The sequence below is a fragment of the Bombina bombina genome, chromosome 3 (assembly GCF_027579735.1).
Source record: "Bombina bombina isolate aBomBom1 chromosome 3, aBomBom1.pri, whole genome shotgun sequence".
Taxonomy (NCBI): domain Eukaryota; kingdom Metazoa; phylum Chordata; class Amphibia; order Anura; family Bombinatoridae; genus Bombina; species Bombina bombina.
The window spans coordinates 36,115,302-36,142,128 of NC_069501.1; the positions used below are offsets into that span (position 1 = coordinate 36,115,302).

General features: G+C 40.8%; 1 protein-coding gene across 1 annotated transcript in view; it reads left to right on the forward strand.

Annotated features, from left to right (window-relative positions):
- The first annotated feature begins 2,094 nt into the window (after positions 1–2,094).
- The window catches only part of CFAP91 (cilia and flagella associated protein 91), a 241,352-nt gene continuing 216,619 nt past the window's right edge, over positions 2,095–26,827 (forward strand). Inside the window, exons 1-2 of the mRNA XM_053705787.1 lie at positions 2,095–2,185; positions 10,056–10,132. Of these exons, the coding sequence (XP_053561762.1) occupies positions 2,122–2,185; positions 10,056–10,132 (141 nt within the window). The 5' untranslated portion in view covers positions 2,095–2,121. The remainder of the gene's footprint in view (positions 2,186–10,055; positions 10,133–26,827) is intronic.

Consider the following 26,827-nt stretch of genomic DNA (forward strand, 5'->3'; position numbering starts at 1 on the left):
CCTTTGTCACATACCCACATCAGATCTCATATCAGACTTCTGCTCCTCTGTCACATACCCACATCAGATGTCATATCAGACTTCTGCCCCACATAACCACATCAGATCTCATATCAGACGCCTGCCCCTCTGTCACAACCCAGATCAGATCTCATATCAGACTTCTGCCCCTCTGTCACATACCCACATCAGATCTCATATCAGACTTCTGCCCCTTTGTCACATACCCACATCAGATCTCATATTAGACTTCTGCCCTCTGTCACATACCCACATCAGATCTCATATCAGACGCCTGCCCCTCTGTCACAACCCAGATCAGATCTCATATCAGACTTCTGCCCCTCTGTCACATACCCACATCAGATGTCATATCAGACTTCTGCCCCACATAACCACATCAGATCTCATATCAGACGTCTGCCCCTCTGTCACAACCCAGATCAGATCTGATATCAGACTTCTGCCCCTCTGTCACATACCCACATCAGATCTCATATCAGACGCCTGCCCCTCTGTCACAACCCAGATCAGATCTCATATCAGACTTCTGCCCCTCTGTCACATACCCACATCAGATCTCATATCAGACTTCTGCCCCTCTGTCACATACCCACATCAGATCTCATATCAGACTTCTGCCCCTTTGTCACATACCCACATCAGATCTCATATTAGACTTCTGCCCTCTGTCACATACCCACATCAGATCTCATATCAGACGCCTGCCCCTCTGTCACAACCCAGATCAGATCTCATATCAGACTTCTGCCCCTCTGTCACAAACCCACATCAGATCTCATATCAGACGCCTGCCCCTCTGTCACAACCCAGATCAGATCTCATATCAGACTTCTGCCCCTCTGTCACAACCCAGATCAGATCTCATATCAGACTTCTGCCCCTCTGTCACATACCCACATCAGATCTCATATCAGACTTCTGCCCCTCTGTCACATACCCACATCAGATCTGATATCAGACTTCTGCCCCTCTGTCACATACCCACATCAGATGTCATATCAGACTTCTGCCCCTCTGTCACATACCCACATCAGATCTCATATCAGACGTATGTATGCCCCTCTGTCACATACCCACATCAGATCTCATATCAGACTTCTGCCCCTCTGTCACAAACCCACATCAGATCTCATATCAGACTTCTGCCCCTCTGTCACATACCCACATCAGATCTCATATCAGACGTATGTATGCCCCTCTGTCACAACCCAGATCAGATCTCATATCAGACTTCTGCCCCTCTGTCACATACCCACATCAGATCTGATATCAGACTTCTACCCCTCTGTCACATACCCACATCAGATCTCATATCAGACTTCTGCCCCTCTGTCACATACCCACATCAGATCTGATATCAGACGTCTGCCCCTCTGTCACATACCCACATCAGATCTGATATCAGACTTCTGCCCCTCTGTCACATACCCACATCAGATCTGATATCAGACTTCTGCCCCTCTGTCACATACCCACATCAGATGTCATATCAGACTTCTGCCCCACATAACCACATCAGATCTCATTAGATATCAGACTTTTGGCCCTGCAGCCCCTGTATGAGCCACATCAGTTTGATACCCATCAGGAACCCAATACACAGATAACGCAGATGCCTTTTATTCCCTTGAGCAGGTAAAAATTAAATAACATATATGTCTTGTCAAACAGCTTGACTGCCTGTCATTTACCATACTGCAGTCAAGTGTAATGAATGGTAAAACTGGGAAGTGTATTACAGCGTATTGCCTGGATCAGAATGTGCCCCTCAGCTGCCTATTATACTAAACACAAGTCTTGTATATTGTGTATTGTTTGTATAACCTGAAAAGCCTAAGGAAATGCCTGAGACCATTTCACAAGCCTACAACTGGTCAATGCTCCCACATACCCCGGGACTTATTGTGACAAATTAGCTGCTTGTAAACTACCCATACGTTGTCACATTAACTCATTGCTTGTCGTACTGGTACCAATGCGTTGTCTCTCTCGGAGAGCACTTTGTAGAGAGAGGCGCGCACCACGCATGCTCGCTCTTCACGGTGACGCGCCCAGGTCACCATGGTAACGTGTACACTGAGCGCAGCTCAAAGCACCATGAGCCAGACGGTGACCCGCAGCACCGGGTACCGACCCAACCGGGCCTATGACTTCCTATACGGTATGTGGTGGCGAGTTGTAGTGAGTGCAGACTGTGTTCTGAGTGTAGGCTGTATAATAGGAATAAAGTATGACTTGTTCCAAGTGTAGGCTGCATATACAGAGTGTGATGTGTACTGAGTGCAGGCTGTATACAGAGTGTGATGTGTACTGAGTGCAGGCTGTATACAGAGTGTGATGTGTACTGAGTGCAGGCTGTATACAGAGTGTGATGTGTACTGAGTGCAGGCTGTATACAGAGTGTGATGTGTACTGAGTGCAGGCTGTATACAGAGTGTGATGTGTACTGAGTGCAGGCTGTATACAGAGTGGGATGTGTACTGAGTGCAGGCTGTATACAGAGTGTGATGTGTACTGAGTGCAGGCTGTATACAGAGTGTGATGTGTACTGAGTGCAGGCTGTATACTGAGTGTGATGTGTACTGAGTGCAGGCTGTATACTGAGTGTGATGTGTACTGAGTGCAGGCTGTATACAGAGTGTGATGTGTACTGAGTGCAGGCTGTATACAGAGTGTGATGTGTACTGACTGAGTGCAGGCTGTATACAGAGTGGGATGTGTACTGAGTGCAGGCTGTATACAGAGTGTTATGTGTACTGAGTGCAGGCTGTATACAGAGTGTGATGTGTACTGAGTGCAGGCTGTATACTGAGTGTGATGTGTACTGAGTGCAGGCTGTATACAGAGTTTGATGTGTACTGAGTGTAGGCTGTATACAGAGTGTGATGTGTACTGACTGAGTGCAGGCTGTATACAGAGTGTGATGTGTACTGAGTGCAGGCTGTATACAGAGTGTGAAGTGCTGAGTGCAGGCTGTATACAGAGTGTGAAGTGCTGAGTGCGGGCTGTATACAGAGTGGGATGTGTACTGAGTGCAGGCTGTATACAGAGTGTGATGTGTACTGAGTGCAGGCTGTATACTGAGTGTGATGTGTACTGAGTGCAGGCTGTATACAGAGTTTGATGTGTACTGAGTGTAGGCTGTATACAGAGTGTGATGTGTACTGACTGAGTGCAGGCTGTATACAGAGTGTGATGTGTACTGAGTGCAGGCTGTATACAGAGTGTGAAGTGCTGAGTGCAGGCTGTATACAGAGTGTGAAGTGCTGAGTGCGGGCTGTATACAGAGTGGGATGTGTACTGAGTGTAGGCTGTATACAGAGTGTGATGTGTACTGAGTGTAGGCTGTATACAGAGTGTGATGTGTACTGAGTGCAGGCTGTATACAGAGTGTGATGTGTACTGAGTGCAGGCTGTATACAGAGTGTGATGTGTACTGAGTGTAGGCTGTATACAGAGTGTGATGTGTACTGACTGAGTGCAGGCTGTATACAGAGTGTGATGTGTACTGAGTGCAGGCTGTATACAGAGTGTGATGTGTACTGAGTGCAGGCTGTATACAGAGTGTGATGTGTACTGAGTGCAGGCTGTATACAGAGTGTGATGTGTACTGAGTGCAGGCTGTATACTGAGTGTGATGTGTACTGAGTGCAGGCTGTATACAGAGTGTGATGTGTACTGAGTGCAGGCTGTATATAGAGTGTGATGTGTACTGAGTGCAGGCTGTATACAGAGTGTGATGTGTACTGAGTGCAGGCTGTATACAGAGTGTGATGTGTACTGAGTGCAGGCTGTATACAGAGTGTGTTGTGTACTGAGTGCAGGCTGTATACAGAGTGGGATGTGTACTGAGTGCAGGCTGTATACAGAGTGGGATGTGTACTGAGTGCAGGCTGTATACAGAGTGTGATGTGTACTGAGTGCAGGCTGTATACAGAGTGTGATGTGTACTGAGTGCAGGGCTGTATACAGAGTGTGATGTGTACTGACTGGTGCAGGCTGTATACAGAGTGGGATGTGTACTGAGTGCAGGCTGTATACAGAGTGTGATGTGTACTGAGTGCAGGCTGTATACAGAGTGTGATGTGTACTGAGTGCAGGCTGTATACAGAGTGTGATGTGTACTGAGTGCAGGCTGTATACAGAGTGTGATGTGTACTGAGTGCAGGCTGTATACAGAGTGTGATGTGTACTGAGTGCAGGCTGTATACAGAGTGTGTTGTGTACTGAGTGCAGGCTGTATACAGAGTGTGATGTGTACTTAGTGCAGGCTGTATACTGAGTGTGATGTGTACTGAGTGCAGGCTGTATACAGAGTGTGATGTGTACTGACTGAGTGCAGGCTGTATACAGAGTGGGATGTGTACTGAGTGCAGGCTGTATACAGAGTGTGATGTGTACTGAGTGCAGGCTGTATACAGAGTGTGATGTGTACTGAGTGCAGGCTGTATACAGAGTGGTGACTGTGCTACTGAGTGCAGGCAGGCTGTATACAGAGTGTGATGTGTACTGAGTGCAGGCTGTATACAGAGTGTGATGTGTACTGAGTGCAGGCTGTATACAGAGTGTGATGTGTACTGAGTGCAGGCTGTATACAGAGTGTGATGTGTACTGAGTGCAGGGCTGTATACAGAGTGTGATGTGTACTGAGTGCAGGCTGTATACAGAGTGTGATGTGTACTGAGTGCAGGCTGTATACAGAGTGTGATGTGTACTGAGTGCAGGCTGTATACAGAGTGGGTTGTGTACTGAGTGCAGGCTGTATACAGAGTGTGATGTGTACTGAGTGCAGGCTGTATACAGAGTGTGATGTGTACTGAGTGCAGGCTGTATACAGAGTGTGATGTGTACTGAGTGCAGGCTGTATACAGAGTGTGATGTGTACTGAGTGCAGGCTGTATACAGAGTGTGATGTGTACTGAGTGCAGGCTGTATACAGAGTGTGATGTGTACTGAGTGCAGGCTGTATACAGAGTGTGATGTGTACTGAGTGCAGGCTGTATACAGAGTGTGATGTGTACTGAGTGCAGGCTGTATACAGAGTGTGATGTGTACTGAGTGCAGGCTGTATACAGAGTGTGATGTGTACTGAGTGCAGGCTGTATACAGAGTGGGATGTGTACTGAGTGCAGGCTGTATACAGAGTGGGATGTGTACTGAGTGCAGGCTGTATACAGAGTGGTGATGTGTACTGAGTGCAGGCTGTATACAGAGTGTGTTGTGTACTGAGTGCAGGCTGTATACAGAGTGGGATGTGTACTGAGTGCAGGCTGTATACAGAGTGGGATGTGTACTGAGTGCAGGCTGTATACAGAGTGTGATGTGTACTGAGTGCAGGCTGTATACTGAGTGTGATGTGTACTGAGTGCAGGCTGTATACAGAGTGTGATGTGTACTGAGTGCAGGCTGTATACAGAGTGTGATGTGTACTGAGTGCAGGCTGTATACAGAGTGTGATGTGTACTGAGTGCAGGCTGTATACAGAGTGTGATGTGTACTGAGTGCAGGCTGTATACAGAGTGTGATGTGTACTGAGTGCAGGCTGTATACAGAGTGTGATGTGTACTGAGTGCAGGCTGTATACAGAGTGTGATGTGTACTGAGTGCAGGCTGTATACAGAGTGTGATGTGTACTGAGTGCAGGCTGTATACAGAGTGTGATGTGTACTGAGTGCAGGCTGTATACAGAGTGTGATGTGTACTGAGTGCAGGCTGTATACAGAGTGTGTTGTGTACTGAGTGCAGGCTGTATACAGAGTGTAATGTGTACTGAGTGTAGGCTGTATACAGAGTGTGATGTGTACTGAGTGCAGGCTGTATACAGAGTGTGATGTGTACTGAGTGCAGGCTGTATACAGAGTGTGATGTGTACTGACTGAGTGCAGGCTGTATACAGAGTGGGATGTGTACTGAGTGCAGGCTGTATACAGAGTGTGATGTGTACTTAGTGCAGGCTGTATACAGAGTGTGATGTGTACTGAGTGCAGGCTGTATACAGAGTGGGATGTGTACTGAGTGCAGGCTGTATACAGAGTGGGATGTGTACTGAGTGCAGGCTGTATACAGAGTGGGATGTGTACTGAGTGCAGGCTGTATACAGAGTGGGATGTGTACTGAGTGCAGGCTGTATACAGAGTATGATGTGTACTGAGTGCAGGCTGTATACAGAGTATGATGTGTACTGAGTGCCGGCTGTATACAGAGTGTGATGTGTATACAGAGTGTGATGTGTACTGAGTGCAGGCTGTATACAGAGTGGGATGTGTACTGAGTGCAGGCTGTATACAGAGTGGGATGTGTACTGAGTGCAGGCTGTATACAGAGTGTGATGTGTACTGAGTGCAGGCTGTATACAGAGTGTGATGTGTACTGAGTGCAGGCTGTATACAGAGTGTGATGTGTGCTGAGTGCAGGCTGTATACAGAGTGGGATGTGTGCTGAGTACAGGCTGTATACAGAGTGTGATGTGTACTGAGTGCAGGCTGTATACAGAGTGTGTTGTGTACTGAGTGCAGGCTGTATACAGAGTGTGATGTGTACTGAGTGCAGGCTGTATACAGAGTGTGATGTGTACTGAGTGCAGGCTGTATACAGAGTGGGATGTGTACTGAGTGCAGGCTGTATACAGAGTGGGATGTGTACTGAGTGCAGGCTGTATACAGAGTGTGATGTGTACTGAGTGTAGGCTGTATACAGAGTGTGATGTGTACTGAGTGCAGGCTGTATACAGAGTGGGATGTGTACTGAGTGCAGGCTGTATACAGAGTGTGATGTGTACTGAGTGCAGGCTGTATACAGAGTGTGTTGTGTACTGAGTGCAGGCTGTATACAGAGTGTGTTGTGTACTGAGTGCAGGCTGTATACAGAGTGTGATGTGTACTGAGTGTAGGCTGTATACAGAGTGTGATGTGTACTGAGTGCAGGCTGTATACAGAGTGTGATGTGTACTGAGTGCAGGCTGTATACAGAGTGGGATGTGTACTGAGTGCAGGCTGTATACAGAGTGGGATGTGTACTGAGTGCAGGCTGTATACAGAGTGGGATGTGTACTGAGTGCAGGCTGTATACAGAGTGGGATGTGTACTGAGTGTAGGCTGTATACAGAGTGTGATGTGTACTGAGTGCAGGCTGTATACAGAGTGTGATGTGTACTGAGTGCAGGCTGTATACAGAGTGTGATGTGTACTGACTGAGTGCAGGCTGTATACAGAGTGGGATGTGTACTGAGTGCAGGCTGTATACAGAGTGTGATGTGTACTTAGTGCAGGCTGTATACAGAGTGTGATGTGTACTGAGTGCAGGCTGTATACAGAGTGGGATGTGTACTGAGTGCAGGCTGTATACAGAGTGGGATGTGTACTGAGTGCAGGCTGTATACAGAGTGGGATGTGTACTGAGTGCAGGCTGTATACAGAGTGTGATGTGTACTGAGTGCAGGCTGTATACAGAGTGGGATGTGTACTGAGTGCAGGCTGTATACAGAGTGTGATGTGTACTGAGTGCAGGCTGTATACAGTGTGATGTGTACTGAGTGTAGGCTGTATACAGAGTATGATGTGTACTGAGTGCAGGCTGTATACAGAGTGGGATGTGTACTGAGTGCAGGCTGTATACAGAGTGTGTTGTGTACTGAGTGCAGGCTGTATACAGAGTGTGTTGTGTACTGAGTGCAGGCTGTATACAGAGTGTGATGTGTACTGAGTGCAGGCTGTATACAGAGTGTGATGTGTACTGAGTGCAGGCTGTATACAGAGTGGGATGTGTACTGAGTGCAGGCTGTATACAGAGTGGGATGTGTACTGAGTGCAGGCTGTATACAGAGTGTGATGTGTACTGAGTGTAGGCTGTATACAGAGTGTGATGTGTACTGAGTGCAGGCTGTATACAGAGTGGGATGTGTACTGAGTGCAGGCTGTATACAGAGTGTGATGTGTACTGAGTGCAGGCTGTATACAGAGTGTGTTGTGTACTGAGTGCAGGCTGTATACAGAGTGTGTTGTGTACTGAGTGCAGGCTGTATACAGAGTGTGATGTGTACTGAGTGTAGGCTGTATACAGAGTGTGATGTGTACTGAGTGCAGGCTGTATACAGAGTGTGATGTGTACTGAGTGCAGGCTGTATACAGAGTGGGATGTGTACTGAGTGCAGGCTGTATACAGAGTGGGATGTGTACTGAGTGCAGGCTGTATACAGAGTGGGATGTGTACTGAGTGCAGGCTGTATACAGAGTGGGATGTGTACTGAGTGCAGGCTGTATACAGAGTGGGATGTGTACTGAGTGCAGGCTGTATACAGAGTGTGATGTGTACTGAGTGCAGGCTGTATACAGAGTGTGATGTGTACTGACTGAGTGCAGGCTGTATACAGAGTGGGATGTGTACTGAGTGCAGGCTGTATACAGAGTGTGATGTGTACTTAGTGCAGGCTGTATACAGAGTGTGATGTGTACTGAGTGCAGGCTGTATACAGAGTGGGATGTGTACTGAGTGCAGGCTGTATACAGAGTGGGATGTGTACTGAGTGCAGGCTGTATACAGAGTGGGATGTGTACTGAGTGCAGGCTGTATACAGAGTGTGATGTGTACTGAGTGCAGGCTGTATACAGAGTGGGATGTGTACTGAGTGCAGGCTGTATACAGAGTGTGATGTGTACTGAGTGCAGGCTGTATACAGAGTGTGATGTGTACTGAGTGTAGGCTGTATACAGAGTATGATGTGTACTGAGTGCAGGCTGTATACAGAGTGGGATGTGTACTGAGTGCAGGCTGTATACAGAGTGTGTTGTGTACTGAGTGCAGGCTGTATACAGAGTGTGATGTGTACTGAGCGCAGGCTGTATACAGAGTATGATGTGTACTGAGCGCAGGCTGTATACAGAGTGGGATGTGTACTGAGTGCAGGCTGTATACAGAGTATGATGTGTACTGAGTGCAGGCTGTATACAGAGTGTGATGTGTACTGAGTGCATGCTGTATACAGAGTGTGTTGTGTACTGAGTGCAGGCTGTATACACACTTAGTTTGACTTGTGCACTGTAAGTTGTATACAGAGTGTTACTTGCACTACGTGTAGTCGTTATACTGAGTGGGGCTTGTACTGAGTGTAGGCTGTATACATTGTGAGTGTGGCTTGTACTGAGTGTAGACTGTATGCAGAGTGTGTGTGATTTGCACTGAGTGCAGGCTGAATGCATACCGAGTGTGACTTGTACCAAGTGCAGACTGTATACACAGTGAGTGTGACTTGTACCAAGTGCAGACTGTATACACAGTGAGCGTGAATTGTACTGAGTGCAGACTGTATACACAGTGAGCGTGAATTGTACTGAGTGCAGACTGTATACACAGTGAGTGTGACTTGTACTGAGTGCAGGCTGTATACACAGTGAGTGTGACTTATACTAAGTGCAGGTTGCGTAGAGAGTATGTGTGAGTGCACTCTGTATTCACAGTGAGTGTAATATGATCTGAGTGAGTGTCAGATGTATATTGTTAGTGTATCTTGTACTGAGTGTAATTTGTGCCGAGTGGAAGCTGGATGGAGTGAGTGTGAATTGTATTGAGGGAAACGTGTGTGGAATTAGTGTGACCTGTACTGTCTGACTTGCACTGAGTGATTATGACTTTGCTTTGCAGTATGTAGTGATTATAACCTGTGTGCGCATTGTGTTTCATGTACAGGGTAAACGTTAGCCAAGTGCTGTGTCACTACTAACTAGTATCCTGGTCTACTTGAGTGACTATGTTATTGTGAGGGCTGCGCATTAAACCCCTGTCACACAAACAAGGGTAGTGTCACTCATTGCCCCTCACATATAAATGATCTTTTACTCCTTTGGGAAATATTAGTCACTTTTATAATGAGATTTTTATCTAAAACTACCTATTGCAGCCAAACTGACCCTATGTGTTGTTAAGTTTATCTGTGCAGGCTTTTATAAAGCAGCAATGCTGTCTCCAATAACATCTTTAGTGCGTCTTATCGGGTTTGTTTGGGCTCATCATGGTTAATATTCCTCCTGTTATTGCAGATCCGTTGTACACGTTATCCAGCGAGCGAGACCATGCGCAGGCAACTGCCCGAGCGCACATGTCCTATGAGAGGATAGTAAGTACAAGGAATATTAGTGCTAGTCTGTGGGGCTATTATTTAGATATTTTTAATTGGTATGTACATTGATTATATTGATTATATTGTTATGTTTCTGTTTCTCTGTATTTATAAAAAGGGCACTAATAAAGTTGTGTGTGTGTATATATATATATATACATATATATATATATATATATATATATATATATATATATATATATATGTGTTTTTATAGAAGAGTAGTTAAGAAAAGAAAAAAAGTAACCAAATTTTATCATGATTATCATTTGTTCAGCAACACAATTTTTAGTTTTGTTTATCTCGCTATATATAAATGAAAAAAAATTTTTTTAATTAATTTTTATAATTTTCTTACACATTTAACGTGCTCCCTTAGTGTTAAACATATACATGAGTTCCTCATGCTATATGGCTCCTTAGTGTTCCTTATACCATTATCTCATTCACATCACAATTAGGTAGTTCCTTTTATACATCCTTTGCATAACCTATGTATACATATAATTCCTTTTCCTTATCATTATAAGTTGATAAGCAATGTTATGCAAAAAGGTTTTGATAAGCATGCACTTTGTAAACACAACAGAATGTTTTCTTTATTTGTATTCACTGTACAAACCACACCACTTGTTATTTATGTGTCACAGAAAATATGCTTAACAAGACCAACACCTGGTCAAATGTATTTTAACGCTCCTGATTGGTTAACACAATGTATATCACTTCACCAGTTGAACACACCTGTATGATCTCTGATGAAGCGCATTGCACATGCGCGAAACGCGTCAGATCTATGACACCTTACCTTGTATACCACTGAGTGTTCAATCACCTATGCCTGAATAAACCACTTGGTTGAAATTGATCCAGCAGTCTTCAATCCTTTGTTGTTCCTGTATATGTGTATATATATATATATATATATATATATATATATATATATATACACACACACACACACACACACACAGCCATGGCCAAAAATATTGGCACCTCTGCATTTCTGTCAGATAATGCACCACTTGTTGCAATTACAAATGTTTAGGTATTCTCATGTTTATTTCTTTTGTTTGTATTGGTATGACTCAAAAACAGAGAAGGGAAAAAAGCCAAATCTGACACATTCCACACAAAACTCCAAAAATGGACTGGACAAAATTATTGGCACCTCTCAAAATTGTAAGAAATAATTGCATTCCAAGCTTGTGATGCTCCTGTAATTTGTAATTAAACTCACCTGTATCAATTAGCAGGTGCTGACAATATAGAAATCACACCGGCAACCAGTTAAAATGGTGAAAAATGTACTCAACCTTTGTGTTGTGCGTCTCTGTGTGCCACACTTAGCATGGAGAAGAGAAAGAGCAGCAAAGAATTGTCTGAGGATTTGAGAGCAAAAATTGTGGAAAAGCATGGACAATCTCAAGGTTACAAGTCCATCTCCGGATATCTTAATGTTCCTGTGTCCACTGTGCGCAACATCGTTAAGAAGTTTACAGCCCATGGCACTGTAGCTAATTTCCCTGGACGTGGACGAAAGAGAAAAATTGATCGAAGATTGCAACAAAGGATTGTTCGAATGCTGGATTTGGATAAAGAACCTCAATCAACTTCCAGACAAATTCAAGTTGACCTTTAGGCACAGGGTACAAATGTGTCAGCTTGCACTATATGTTGCCAACTGAATGAAAAGGGACGCTATGGTAGGAGACCCTGGAGGACACAGACGAAACAAAATTACAGCTTTTTGGTAAAGCCCATCATTCTACTGTTTTTAGAAAAAGAAATGAGGCTTTTAAAGAAAAGAATACAGTCCCTACAGTTAAACATGTTGGAGGTTCACTGGTGTTTTAGGGTTGCTTTCCTGCTTCAGGCACTGGATGTCTTGACTGTGTGCATGGTATTATGAAATCTGAAGACTACCAAAGAATTCTGTGGGGCAATGTAGGGCCCAGTGTCAGAAAGTTTGGTCTCCATCAGAGGTCATGGGTCTTACAGCAGGACAATGATCCAAAGCACACGTCAAAAAGCACCCATAAAAGGTTTAAGACAAAGCACTGGAGAGTACTGAACTGGCCAGCAATAAATCCAGATCTAAATCCCATAGAGCATCTGTGGAGAGATCTCAAAACAGCAGTTGGGAAAAGGAACCCTTCCAATCTGAGAGACCTGGAGCAGTTGGCGAAAGAAGAGTGGTCCAAAATTCCAGTAGAGAGGTGTAAGAAACTCATTGATGGTTACAGGAAGGGATTGATTTCAGTTATTTTTTCCAAGGGGTGTGCTACCAAATATTAAATTGAGGGTGCCAATAATTTTGTCCAGTCCATTTTTGGAGTTTTGCGTGGAATGTGTCAGATTTGGCTTTTTTTTCTTCTACTTTTTTGTGTCATACCAATAAACATGAGAATGCCTAAACATTTGTAATTGCAACAATTTTCTTGGTGAAGTGGTGCATTATCTGACAGAAATGCAGGGGTGCCAATATTTGTGGCCATGACTGTGTGTGTGTGTGTGTGTGTGTATATATATATATATATATATATATAATATCTATAAATCCCCCCCCCCCCCAATAAATATTAAAGCATGGGAAATAAAGTAACGTTACAATATACATTCACTATACAATTTGCTTGTTTTTGCTGTAAAGTATCTGATGATGGAGGAGGCTGAAGATCAGATTCTGCAGTTAAAGAGATATTAGCATGTTGTGTAATATATACATAACATATAATTCAGTAAAGTGCGGCATTGCAAATGATATGCAGCAGAAATATTTAAAAATCCACACAGGATTTTCTGAATAAGAACAATTCAGGGACACATTTGCTGAAAAGACCTGTGGAATCCTTTCTCCTGGTCTCCTTTGTTGTGTCCAGTAAGGGGCATATGTAAATCAGCTAACCAGTCACTGTGCAGCATGTTGCAGGGTCAGTAATATTTACCCATACTTTAGTATGAGGGGGGGGAGTGGAACAATCACACTTTTCACAGGTGTTTTACAACAAAAACAGACAAATGAATAATGTATGTATAATGCAATGTTGTTTTATTTTCCCTAATTAAAGGGACAGTAAAGTCAAATTTAAACTTACGTGAGTCAGAGCATTTCATTTTAAGATACTTTTACATTCACTTCTTTAATCAAATTTTCTTTGTGCTCTTGCTATACTTTGTTGAAAAGCATACCTAGGTAGGCTAAGTAGCCGCAATGCACTACTGGGATGTATTTGCTGATTGGTGGCTGCACACATATATGACTTGTGTCATTGGCTTATCAGATGCGTTCAGCTAGCTCCCAGTAGTGCACTGGTGCTGGGTGTGTAGGAGTTAAATGCACAGTTATTTACAAGTTATTAGAGCATTTTCTTTTTGTACTTTTTATATTCATTTAACCATTTTTTGGTGGATTACATTTTCAGTTTAATGTCCCTTTAAGTATGCTGCAGTTTGCTGACCCAGCAACATACAAACCCATTTACATCAAACCCTAATTGCTCCCAATCAAGTGAGATAAACATACTTACCAGGGATTTCAAGTGCTTTGTTCCTGAACTGCAGATGATTTGTGAATGTAAATTTTGCTGACAAAATGACCGAATATATATATATATATATATATATATATATATATATATATATATACATACACATACATACATACATACATGTAGCCCTCAGTTTACGCCTGGATTAGGTTCCAGAAGGAATGGTTGTAAATCGAAACCGTTGTAAATTGAAACCCAGTTTTTTTGTGTTTTTGTTTTCTTTTTTTTTTTTTTTTTCATTTTATTTATATCCATCAATGCGTGCAGGCATACCAGAATACATATCATTGCGCCACGCAGGGCCAAATATCATACATTGTGCAAAAAAAAAAGAAGGAACAGGCGCAATTAGACATATATTAATATTAATCAATAGTTATCGATACCTCACATCGATGGAATTTTTATATATTTTAAACGCAACACAATAAACTGCTTTAGTCTGCCCCTTAACCTGAATCTTGAGATCGCCTGTTTTATCCATATCATATTCAAGTCATGATTCTATAAGGATACTACTCAGAACCTACTCGATATTTTTGCACTGCGCTCAAGATCTCTTACAGAAAACTCAAAAGAAATTAAAATTAGTATTACTACCCGGGGGGGGGGGGAGGGGGAGAGGGAAGAAAGAAAGGCAGAAGAAAGAGATATAAAAAGAGAGAAGAAAAAAAAAACAAAAAAAACTGCACTTTGAAAGCTGCAAAAAGTTCTCCGGTTTACTTTTGCTTTCATTAGTTTTCCCACCTTATCGGCTATATGCCCAATTTAAAGGTAATGATCCGTCTAAGATTAATTCTAGAAAAGGTGTGGAGTCTTGGAAGGGCGAGAGAATATAATGTTGAACTGTTGTATGTTCACCCTTAATATACTTTTTCCACTTCTTAAAAAATGTGATAACCTGTTTACCAACTCCTTTATCTAGTCCTAAAGTCTCTAACATAATCTGGCTTCTCATGGAGTTTATAAATTCAGTGATAGAAGGAGCCTTTCTATGCTTCCACTTTTTGCATACGTGGTTCCTTGCAATCAGAATTGCTAGATTTGTGAAAAGTCTTTCCCCAGTATTTTGCATTGGATACAAAAAAAATATATGTTCTGATTTTAGCTCTATCGTATCTCTTGTCCTTCTGTTAATCCAATATTGGATTTTACTCCAAAATTGCACAATTTTTGGGCAGGTCCAAAAGTAATGCAGCAAATCTGCCTTTACTTCGCGGCATTTGGGGCATATGGCCTGTGATTGAGACCACTTAGCAATTCTGGCTGGAGTTAGATAAAAATTGTTTATTACCTTATATTGCGATTCTCTTAAATTAATTCTATCCGTTGCCTCTCTTGTTCTTTCAAGGCTGTCCGTTATGTCCTTCTCTTGCAACTCGGGAAAAAGAGTTACATATTTCTGTTTACAGTGATTAACGTGCAATTCTCCTTCTTTACTCATAATATACTGATACCAAATTGAGATTGATCTAATACCTGCTTTATATACAGTTATCCCTGCCTCAATGTTTAATTGTGCCCAATGCTTGCTGAACCTGCTATCGTAGTCATTCACAAAGTGACGGGCCTGTAAGTATGCGTAAAAATGCTGAGATGGTAAGTTATATTCAGCTGCCAGATTCTCAAATGACCTAATGTGTCCGGTGTGTAGTTCTTTCAATTGTGATACATAAATCAGCCCTTTCGTTTCCCAAATATGAAATATACTATTGTAATAACCTGGTGGAAAGGCGGGATTACCGGTAATTGGTAAAAGTCTAGAAGTCTGGAATTCTATCCCCAATATTTTACAGTATTTCTGCCATGCGATCACTACATTGGCAATTGTAATTAGCCTGCTTATATTGCTAGGTAATTGTTTGTACGGAAAGTGTAGCACAGCCTGCAGATTAAAGGGTTTGATTAATTCTGTTTCATGTTCATAGTAAGTAACATAATCTGATTTGCTAAGCCAATCTACCCCAACTTTGACCAGAGATACCACATTATAATATTTTATATTTGGGCACGAAAAGCCTCCAAACCGCTTTTCCTGTGTCAGTTTATTATACGCAATGCGTGAAGTCTTTTTTCCCCAAATAAAAAAAGCACAAGCCTTATTATAGCTATCAATGTCTCTCTTGTGTAATAAAAGGGGTAGATTCTGAAGCAAAAATAAGAATTTTGGGAAAATAATAGTTTTAATGACATTTATGCGGGCTGAGATAGATAGATAGTACAGATTCCATTTTGCTAGATCAAACTGTAATTTCTGAAATAACTCTTTATAATTAAGCTGGTACCAATAAGCAGGATTCTTAGAAATCTTGATGCCTAGATAATTAATATTCTGTACTTCTTTGAAACTACCAGAATAACTGTTTCTATTTTTTATAACCCAAAGAATTTCTGATTTATTAATATTTATTTTATACCCAGAAAATGAACTGAATGTGTTTAATATCTTCATAAAACATGGTATGGACTGCCTTGTGCATTGTAAAAATATTAGCAGATCATCCGCATAGAGAGCCACAGAGACCTTCTGGTTCCCCAGAGAAATTGGAGGAAGAGTTTTCCTCAGATATATGGCTAAGGGTTCCAACGCAATGTCGAAGAGTAATGGTGAGAGTGGGCACCCCTGGCGTGTTCCTTTGCCCAAAATGATATTTTGTGATAGCTCGCCATTAATCAGGAGTTGGGACCTGGGCTTATTATATACTAACCCAATCAGGTCAACCAGGGCGCCGGAGAAGCCAAATTTTTTCAGCGAGTTTATTAGGTGATCCCAGATAATTGAATCGAACGCCTTCTCTGCATCTACGGAGAGTAATGCTATATCTTCCCTCTGCCTTTTATTACCGGCGTCCTGGTCGACCTGATGGAGACAGTCCAAGGTGGTGAGGACCCTGCGCATGTTTCTGACTGCGTTTCTCCCTGGAATGAAACCTGCCTGGTCAGGGTGAATAATATCTGTGATAGATTTTTTCATTCTTTCCGCAATGAGAGACATTAAAATCTTATAGTCTTGATTAAGAAGCGAAATCGGACGATATGACGCTACATTGGTTGGATCCTTCGCTTTCTTGTGAATTAGAGTAACTACTGAGTCAGCGAAATAAGTTGACTTCATATCTCCCTGGAGATAGTATTGATTAAATAATTTGGTTAAGGTACCCACTATCTCTACCGCCATGATTTTATAAAATTCAGCCGGTAGGCCGTCCGGCCCTGGAGCTTTGCCAAGTTTAGACTTCTGTATGATATCTAATATTTCCGTTTCAGTAATAGGGGCATTAATTGTCTGTAGCGCTTCTTGCGAAATTTGGGGGATATCTAACCCCAACCAGAATTGCTCTTTTTGCTTTTCATTCACCTCTTCCCTTGCATATAGATTACTGTAATATTCCAAGAATATCCTACCAATTTCATCTTTATTACTATGAAGTTTCCCTTCAGACTGGATTGAAAGGATTTGGTTTGATTTTTTCCTAAATTTAACCAGCCTGGCCAAGTGTTTAGCTGATATACCCTGGCTGCCCTGAAATGTGGCCCTATTTTTCAGCTCTTCATATGCCCCAATCTTTTTCAAAAAACATTCCCTTTCCAATCTGGCTGCTCTGTAAATGTCCCAATTATCTTTATTGGGAGTTCGGATATATTTCACATATTTATTTCTAAGTTGGTTTGATAGCTGCGTTTCTCTTGCTTTATTTCTCTTATTTCTTTTGATCATGTAAGCTTTTACTTCCCCCCGAATGACCGCTTTACCTGCTTCCCAGAACACCTCGGCCTTGTTTATGTAATCCGAATTCTGTGTGGAGTATTCTCTCCATTTTTGCTGTAACCAGTTTGCAAATTGTACATTTCTATACATATACTGAGGAAAACAAAAAGTATTCGCAGTTTTTTTGGGGAGAGTACTCCACACAATCCTTATATCAATAATTGCGTGATCGGATAAGATTATCTCCGAGATCTGAGATTCAATATGATTTCTCATAATATATTCGTCCACTAGAAACATATCAATTCGGGAAAATTTTTTATGGGCGCCTGATTCGCATGTAAATTCCCGATTGTCTGGGTGCTGGATGCGCCAGGCATCTTGTAATTTCAAAATACGTGAAAAACTCTGCAGATACTTAGCTTCTCTGTTATTAGCTACTCTCCGCCGGATTTTATGCCTGTCTAGGTCAGGACACATTGTGCTGTTAAAATCTCCTGCTACAATCAAATTCTGCCCAATATATGCAGATAAAACCTTTGTCATCTTCTCCCAGAATTTAAAGTCCCAATTATTCGGGGCGTATAAGTTACATAACGTCCAGATTTTCTCGTCTATTTTTAATTGTAATACAATGTATCTCCCACCTGGGTCTAATTCCTGCTTAATTATAGTGTATGATAGATCCCTACCCAGCATAATTGCAACCCCTTTTTTGCGTTTTTCACAAGGTGTAGCAATTATTTCAGCTATCCAGTTTGTTTTCAATTTTCCTATCTCTGCCTTTTTAAGATGTAATTCTTGTAGCAATATGATATCTGGAAGATGTTTTTTAACTTGCTTAAGAACATTTTTGCGCTTTATGGGCGATGTTATTCCCCCCACATTCCAAGAAATTAATTTTAATGAATTACTCATTTATTCTACCCCCATATATAGTCAGAAAAAAAGAAAAAGAAAAAAAAAGAGAAAGAGAAGAGAAACAAGAAAAAAAAAAAAAAAAAAAAAAGGCACCTATATCTCTCCACCCCCCTACCCCCCCACCCCTCCCCGTAGTTTTTGAAGCCACCTCCATTGCCACCACTCTTTTCTACGCTGGCTAGATACTTCGGAAAGTTTACCTTATACTTCAATATTATTTTCTCTACAGAACTCTTTTGCATCCTCAATTGTGTTCAGTGCAATGTCGCCATCCATACCCAGGACTATGATTTTCGCTGGATATTTCATGGTTGCTTTCAAACCTGCCCTGATTAGGCCTGAGCAGAATGGCGCCATTGCACGCCTTTTTGTCGATGTTTCTATAGAAAAATCTTGAAATAATAAAATCTGCTTAGAGTCTATAGTGAATGTCTGCATTTGTCTATATTTTTGCATTATTTTTACCTTGTCTTGAAAGTTTAGGTATTTTATCATGACCATTCTTGGTCGCACATTACCATCTTTTGACTGTCTCACTATGCCAACCCTGTGTGCCCGCTCCACCTGAAAGCTACCGTCTGCTGCTTGTAAGCCTAGTAATTTTGGTAGTGTTTGGGCGCTAAATAACAATAAATCATCATATTCCCTTGATTCTGGGAGTCCTATTACCCGAACATTACTCCGCCTGGACCTATCCTCAAGATCCTCAATTTTAGCTTTTAATACCTTGATTTCGTCAGAGTGCGTGTCTAGAACAGCCTCCTGTTTGAAGTGTCTGTCTTCTACATTTGAGATTCTAGATTCTACTTCCATAAGTCTATTCGAGAATTGCTTAATTTCGTTAGATAACTCTGAAATCTCACTTTTTATCAGTTCAAATTGGGGTAGGATCAGTTCTGCCAACTGGTTCGTAGTTAATTGTTTTTCTACGTTCAGCTCGGGACTTCTTAAATTTACTTCTAGTATACTCTCTTGAGAGTTTTTTTGTTTTCTGTCCCTCCTTGGTGGCATAGCTGGAGATTTGTTTTTAGGGTTTGTAATATATTTCTCCATTTAATCTGCTAGTCAGTGCTATTACATATAAAAGGAAAAAAAAACAAAAAAAAAAAAAAAACTTTTTGCTTAGCACCTAAACTAGGATGCTTAACAGATCACACACCTCTATTTTTATCTAGCCCAGTCTGTGGAGACTTAGCAATTCGGCTGCTCGATTTTTTTCATGGCCCCAAAAATGTAAAGACCAACTGAAATGGGTAGATTCTATCAATTTAACCCCAGTTATGAATACTTGGCCGCGCAAATCTGCTGTCTACTCTCTCAGGTTCGGCCGTTATGTTAAGCCCTATCTGAGAACCTCTGACCTTGCCCTTACCGTAATCTATTATTTACAGGTTAGTTCTTTATAGCTTACAGATATTGCCCCCAGTTAAAAACCCATTGGTCACTTAATTAACAGGAATAAAGCTTATCTGTTAAATACTAAATGAACAAGTTTGATGGTATATATAACGTTTCACCCTGTAGGGGGTCAAATGCAGCAGTTAAATAGTACAAACACTTTCTACAGGGCTAGCACCACATATGAAAATTTGACATTCAGGCAACCCTTTACAATTTGCTACAAATACAATACCTTGGCTCTACAGATTAGCAACCTTTAACCCAATATGTAGAGACTTAATGGTACCACTGAGTTTTACATCAAGAACACCTGATAGAAAGACTTGGCAGATCCTACACCCCTTTATCAATCACACTTTTTCAGATTACTTAAAGTACACAAGGGGTTCTGTGTGTGTAGCGCTCGGTTCACTCCCAGCGTAATTGCTGCAGGGGGTGGGGAAACAAATCCTCCTGTCGGCTCAATGGAGAGTGGGTGCAAATATGGAAAGTCCTGTTATGCGGCCCCAAATTAAGTCTGCCAACTTAATAGTAAATACAAATAGATCCAGTAGAGAGGCGCACCACAGAGTCAATCACTCCAAAGTAAAAATAACTGTTAGTTTATTTCGGCACATTGTTAAAAGCATATAACAGGGCACACAGGCCCAACAGGCTCACAGGTAAAAACACAACACAGGTGTGTCAGATAGTTACGCAGACATGTTTCGTGAGCATGCTCACTTGTTCACTGCATATGGGACTAATCTGACACACCTTTACTTAAACCACAGATTTAAAGACACAGTGTAGATGTTAAAGTGGTACAAGTTAACATTGGACTTTAAATAGTATACTTTTATTTCTTAATACTTTAAATAAATGGAGAGATCAATAAATCAAAAATAGTCTTGTAGCTGTCCTTTAACCATATAAATTGTTGAAGTTAAGACATATAGTGCTTAGGTTGCAATTGTTGCATTTTAACAATTATAAACAATTACAAGTATATAAACATTTCATTTGTATTGTTTTAATACTATCGGATGTTAAAAATGCAGTATTTGCAACAAAATACAAATTTATAACTATAAAGCACTATATATGTCATTAAGACTATATTCACTTTGTTTCACTTAAAATAGTGCATATGGAAAAAACAACCTTCATTTCCCCTTTTTTTCCCCAATTTTTAATTTTTAACGCTTTAAGAAATGAGAAACAGATAGAAACAGAAGATATGCATATATCCTATAGATATGTGGGGAGGGCAAGTTTTTTGGCAAATATGTGATCACATGCAAAGAAGAAATGCAGATGTTTAAGTAAACAAATCTAGGTCTCTTCTCATGTTTAGACCTAGGGGGTTACTTGTCTTTAGTGAGAAGATCCAATAGACTTCTCGTTTGTTTAGTTTGTCTTCCCTGTTGCCCCCTCTTCTCCAGTGGGGTACATGATCAATCCCTTGCAAGGTTAAACTTGACATATCAGAATCATGTAGATTTTTAAAGTGTCTGGAGATAGGAGTGTCAGATTTTTCATCTTTCCCAGACCGTAGGTGTTCTAAAAACCTATCTTTGATGGGACGCTTCGTTTTACCTACATATTGACAATTGCAAATTCTGCATGTCAAGAGATAGACCACGTGAGTGGTCTTGCAATTAATGAAAAAATTTATCTTATGTTCATTCTGTGTTGTACTGGAGTGAAACGTGTCACCCTCTTGTACGTGTTCACAAGTTGTGCAGTCTTTTCTTCTGCATTTGTAGAAACCTTTCTTTCCTTTTAACCAATTGGTATTGTTTTTGTTCATCATATCAGAAGGTGATAGATGATTGGCTAGGGTTTTGCCTCTCTTGGGTATGAAACTAATTCCCTGCTGTACTATTTCTTTCAGAATAGGGTCTGTGTACAAAATGGGAACACTTTCCCTTATTATATCACAGACTTTATGATAGTCAGTACTGTAGGTAGTTATGAATTTTGGTGTGGTAGACAAAGATTGCTTGTTTGCTTTCTCTCTATACTTTAGGAAATTGTCTCTGGGTATATCCTTTATACTCTCTTTGGCGGCATCTAGTATGTTATCAGTGTAGCCTCTCTGCTTTAATCTGTTAGTGATTATTGAGCTGTTTTCCTCATATTGTTCTTCATTTGTACAGTTCCTTTTTGCCCTAATGTACTCTCCCTTTGGGATGCCCCTTAGTACATGTGTAGGATGGCAAGATTTAAATGACAGAAGAGTATTGCCTGCAGTAGGCTTTCTGTAAAGGCTAGTTTCTATTTTATTCTCAATCACATTGGCAGAGATTCTTAAGTCTAGAAAGTTGATGGTTTCTGCATTATTCTCTCCTACAAATCTAATTCCATCAGCATTATGATTCATAAATTCACAGAAGGAAACTGCTTCCGATTCACTTCCTTCAAATATAAAAAACAGGTCATCAATGTACCTATAGAAATGTTTTATCTTATTTCTGAAAGGATTTCTTTCTCCAAAGATGTGGAACAGCTCCCACCACCCCATAAAGAGGTTGGCGTATGAAGGGGCAAACTTTGCCCCCATAGCTGTTCCACGTCTCTGGAGAAAGAACTCGTTGCCAAACATAAAAAAATTATGCGTAAGGAGATACTCTATAGCTCTTAAAATAAAGCTTTTAGTAGGTGAGTCATAATCACTGTATGTGTCAAGGAAAAATTCTATGGCAGTCATACCTTTATTGTTTTGTATACATGTGTATAAGGAGGTGACATCCACCACTAAAAATCTGAAATTGGGTTCCCATCTCACTTTGTCCAGTTTATTTAGAATAGATGTTGTATCTTGTATATAGGTTAAGAGTCCTCTAACTAGAGGTTGTAAAAAAGTGTCAATCAGATCACTCAGAGGTTCATTTAGGGAACCAATCCCTGCAATAATGGGACGTCCTGGTGGACACACAGGATCTTTGTGTATTTTTGGAAAATAATGGAAGATAGGGGCAACCGGATGAGAGGGTATGAGTGCATCTTTAGTTGAAGCACTAATTATATTATTGTGTTTAGCAAACAGAACAATACCCACTAATTCGTTTTTGTAAAACTTCGTGGGATTAGTCTGAAGTTTGCTGTATACCTCTTTATCATCCAGTTGCCTCTTAGCCTCCATTATTTTTATGTTAAAATGCAACAATTGCAACCTAAGCACTATATGTCTTAACTTCAACAATTTATATGGTTAAAGGACAGCTACAAGACTATTTTTGATTTATTGATCTCTCCATTTATTTAAAGTATTAAGAAATAAAAGTATACTATTTAAAGTCCAATGTTAACTTGTACCACTTTAACATCTACACTGTGTCTTTAAATCTGTGGTTTAAGTAAAGGTGTGTCAGATTAGTCCCATATGCAGTGAACAAGTGAGCATGCTCACGAAACATGTCTGCGTAACTATCTGACACACCTGTGTTGTGTTTTTACCTGTGAGCCTGTTGGGCCTGTGTGCCCTGTTATATGCTTTTAACAATGTGCCGAAATAAACTAACAGTTATTTTTACTTTGGAGTGATTGACTCTGTGGTGCGCCTCTCTACTGGATCTCTTTTTCAGATTACTGCTGAGACCACATATTAAATTATTCATTCAGCCTTTCGCCGTTTTAACACTTTTTGAAAAAACCTAAGAGTCCTGATATAGCTAAAAATAGCCCAGAATATAGGAATTTGTCATATCAAAACACCTTATTTCTTGTTTGTTTTACTTTTTAACTCCCTATGCAAAAAAAGGGGTCTAAAAAAAAATAAAAAAAAAAATAGAGCACATCACAAATATCTTTTGCACATTTAACATACCAAATAGCACCTTGACTTGTCAAAATTATTGTGCAAAGTGGCCCATAGCTATAAACCTGGCTGTGCTGATATAGTTACTCCAACTTAGCCTGATTTAACCTATCTTGTTCTCATAAATTGCTAATCTGCAGCAAACTACCTAATACATCTTATTCTTACAAGTAAAAATAAATGATTTTGAGTACTATAAAAAGTTGCCCAATTAAACATATGATTTCATGTCTCCTAGCAGTCCAGCAAAAAGCAGCCAGAGCCGGCTACCAAACACTATGTCCACTTTAATTGAGACAGTTCTATTCGGCCCAGGACACTCCTGATAACAGGATCTGTTCCCTTTAACCGTCCATCCAAGTTGCCACCTTGATATTACTTCCTTGTGCTCAGGGTGAAGGGAAGCAAAAAGGAGGAAGATAGATAGCCCAACCGACTATCAAGACTGCTGTTAAAGTGAATGTATAGCTCAGCGTGTAACTATGAGCTTTTCCCAATAATTTACAGCTCTTTGAGTCACCTAGAAAGGTCTACTTATCATACAGCAAACACGTAGAAGAGAAATAAGCGAGGTCAGATCCTCAATATTTGCTTTTTGTCAGTCTGTCGTTTTACCCGGAATGCCAGCCAATTTACGCTCAACCAGTACTATCTGCAGCTTTTCAGCTTTATATACTCCCCAAAAGTACGGAACCTGCTGTACTTACCCCCCCTTCGTCTTCACGGCGTAGATACTGTGTGTCTCCGGTGACCTCCTATCTCGGAGCTATCCTGCCGCTTGCAGCACCCTCACACACTTCCGACCTTCCCAGCTTCCAGCGCTGTAGTGTGACGTCAGAGCCACTCGCCGACTTGTCGAAGGGGGGGACGCGGTCTGCAGATGCGGTCACCAGATGTCTGTATTGAGACTCACCGGCCACTTTCACTTCTCAGGTATGAACATACTCCGATTTTTCTTAGATTCTTTCCTTCTCCTTGTCCTTTTTTTCTTTTTTACCCCTTCGCCTGGAGAGCTTGCGTCTGCTGCTGAGCTTGGGCTGTTCTGGTTGAGATACCTCTCTTCCTAAGCAGCGTCCTTCCCGTTCAGCTATTCACGACATACTTTGTACTCTCCAGGCTCTTTGACCTCCGAGTCCAGCCAGTCTTCGTGCATTCAACCCAGCGTTTGTGCAGCCGAGTTTCCGCTACAGTTCTTTCAGCGGCTAGCAAAACAGGGGCTTGAGTAAACCAGCAATGGCTGTTCCCATTCAGCCTTGAGGGATTAGAGAGTTACCATACGCCACATTCTTCCTTAAGCAGGGCATGGAACATTCACCCCTGAAAAAAGGCTCTGTGGCTTGGGAGTTTAGAGCTGTTACTGCTCCACACAGGTGAGCTTGAGCGTGCACCACCTTCTTCACGCTCCTCCCACAGGAAACTCCCCGTGTTTTTGTTTTCAAAAGCTTTATTGAACATCAAATCACTGCATACAACGCAGAATTAAAACAGTTACATATGCAACAGTGTGGTAACAATGATTCCATATACATGATACATTTTTTTCGACATATATGAGTTGTGGGTATATTTATCGTTCAATGAACAAATTTAGATTGCATAGGTAAGTTATTTAAGCTAGGTAAGAGAGAAATTAATTCAATTAAGTGAATGAGAAAATACAATAAACAATTCAAATGGATGTATAAATATATATTCATACGTACATGGTTCCTGCAGAGGTGTAAACTGTTGTGTCATTGATTATCAGGCTCTGGAAATGACCTTCTGTCCAAGTTAAGGTAATAAGAGAAGGCGTCTAGTCTGTCAGCTAAGGGCGGTCAGTGAATGTGATTTTAAGAAGTGGATGTTCGGGTGGTGGTCTTGAGTGTGGGGGGTGTCTGATTAAGATATTCCTCCCACAAAAAGTATATCGAGTGATAGTCGGCTATTTGTTTGAAACCCAGTTTATAATGTAAGTCAATGGGAAGTGAGGGAGATAGGTTCCAGGCCCCTCTCAAAATTGTCATAAGTAACATCTAATACATTATTTTTAAAGCTTTGAAATAAAGACTTTAAATGCTAAACAGCATTATAAACCTACTAAAATAATCACACAACACAGAATATATAATTAAACTAAGTTAAATGAACAAAAACATTTGCTAAACAGCATTATAAATCTAATAAAATAATCACACAACACAGACTTCACTTGCATTTTTCTGCAAACGGTTCTTTCTATGCATTCCAATCTGGACTGATTTATAGACAGGAACATCTTGTTCCTTTGAAATCTGCTTGATAGCTCAGGTCTGGGTAAACGGATTAATTTCAGCTTGCTTGGCTTTGCTGCAACACAAGCGGACAGCTCCACCTACTGGCTATTTTAATAAATGCACTGCTTCTCAATGTTTTTCAATAGCATTAGTCAAATGACTGGAAAAAAAGGTTGTTATTCTGAAACGGTGTAAATTGAATCGTTGTAAAATGAGGGCCATCTGTATATGTATATATATATATATATACATACATACATGTGGCCCTCAGTTTACAACAGTTCAATTTACACCGTTTCAGAATAACAACCTTTTTTTCCAGTCATGTGACTGCTATTGAAAAGCATTGAGAAGCAGTGCATTGATTAAAATAGCCAGTAGATGGAGCTGTCTGCTTGTGTTGCAAAGCCAAGCAAGCTGAAATTAATCAGTTTAACCAGACCTGAGCTATCGAGCAGATTTAAAGGGAACAAGATCTTCTTGTCTATAAATCAGTCCAGAATGGAATGCATAGAAAGAACTGTTTGCAGAAAAATGCAAGTGAAGTCTGTGTTGTGTGATTATTTTATTAGGTTTATAATGCTGTTTAGCATTTAAAGTCTTCATTTCAAAGCTTTCAAAATAATGTATTAGGTGTTACTTATGACAATTTTGAGAGGGGCTTGGAACCTAACTCCCTCACTTCCCATTGACTTACATTATAAACTGGGTTTCAATTTACAACGGTTTCGATTTACAACCATTCCTTCTGGAACCTAACCCCAGCATAAACTGAGGGATATATAATATAATATATATATATATATATATATATATATATATATATATATATATATATATATATATATATATATATACACTTAAAGGGATAGTAAAGTCCAAATGAAACTTTCATGATTCAGATAGGGCATGTCATTTTAAACAACTTTTTAATTTACTTTTATCATCAAATTTGCTTTGTCCTCTTGTTATTTTTAGTTTAAAGCTAGGTAGGCTCATTTGCTAATTTATAACCCCTTGAAGGCCGCCTCTTATCTGAATGCATTTGACAGT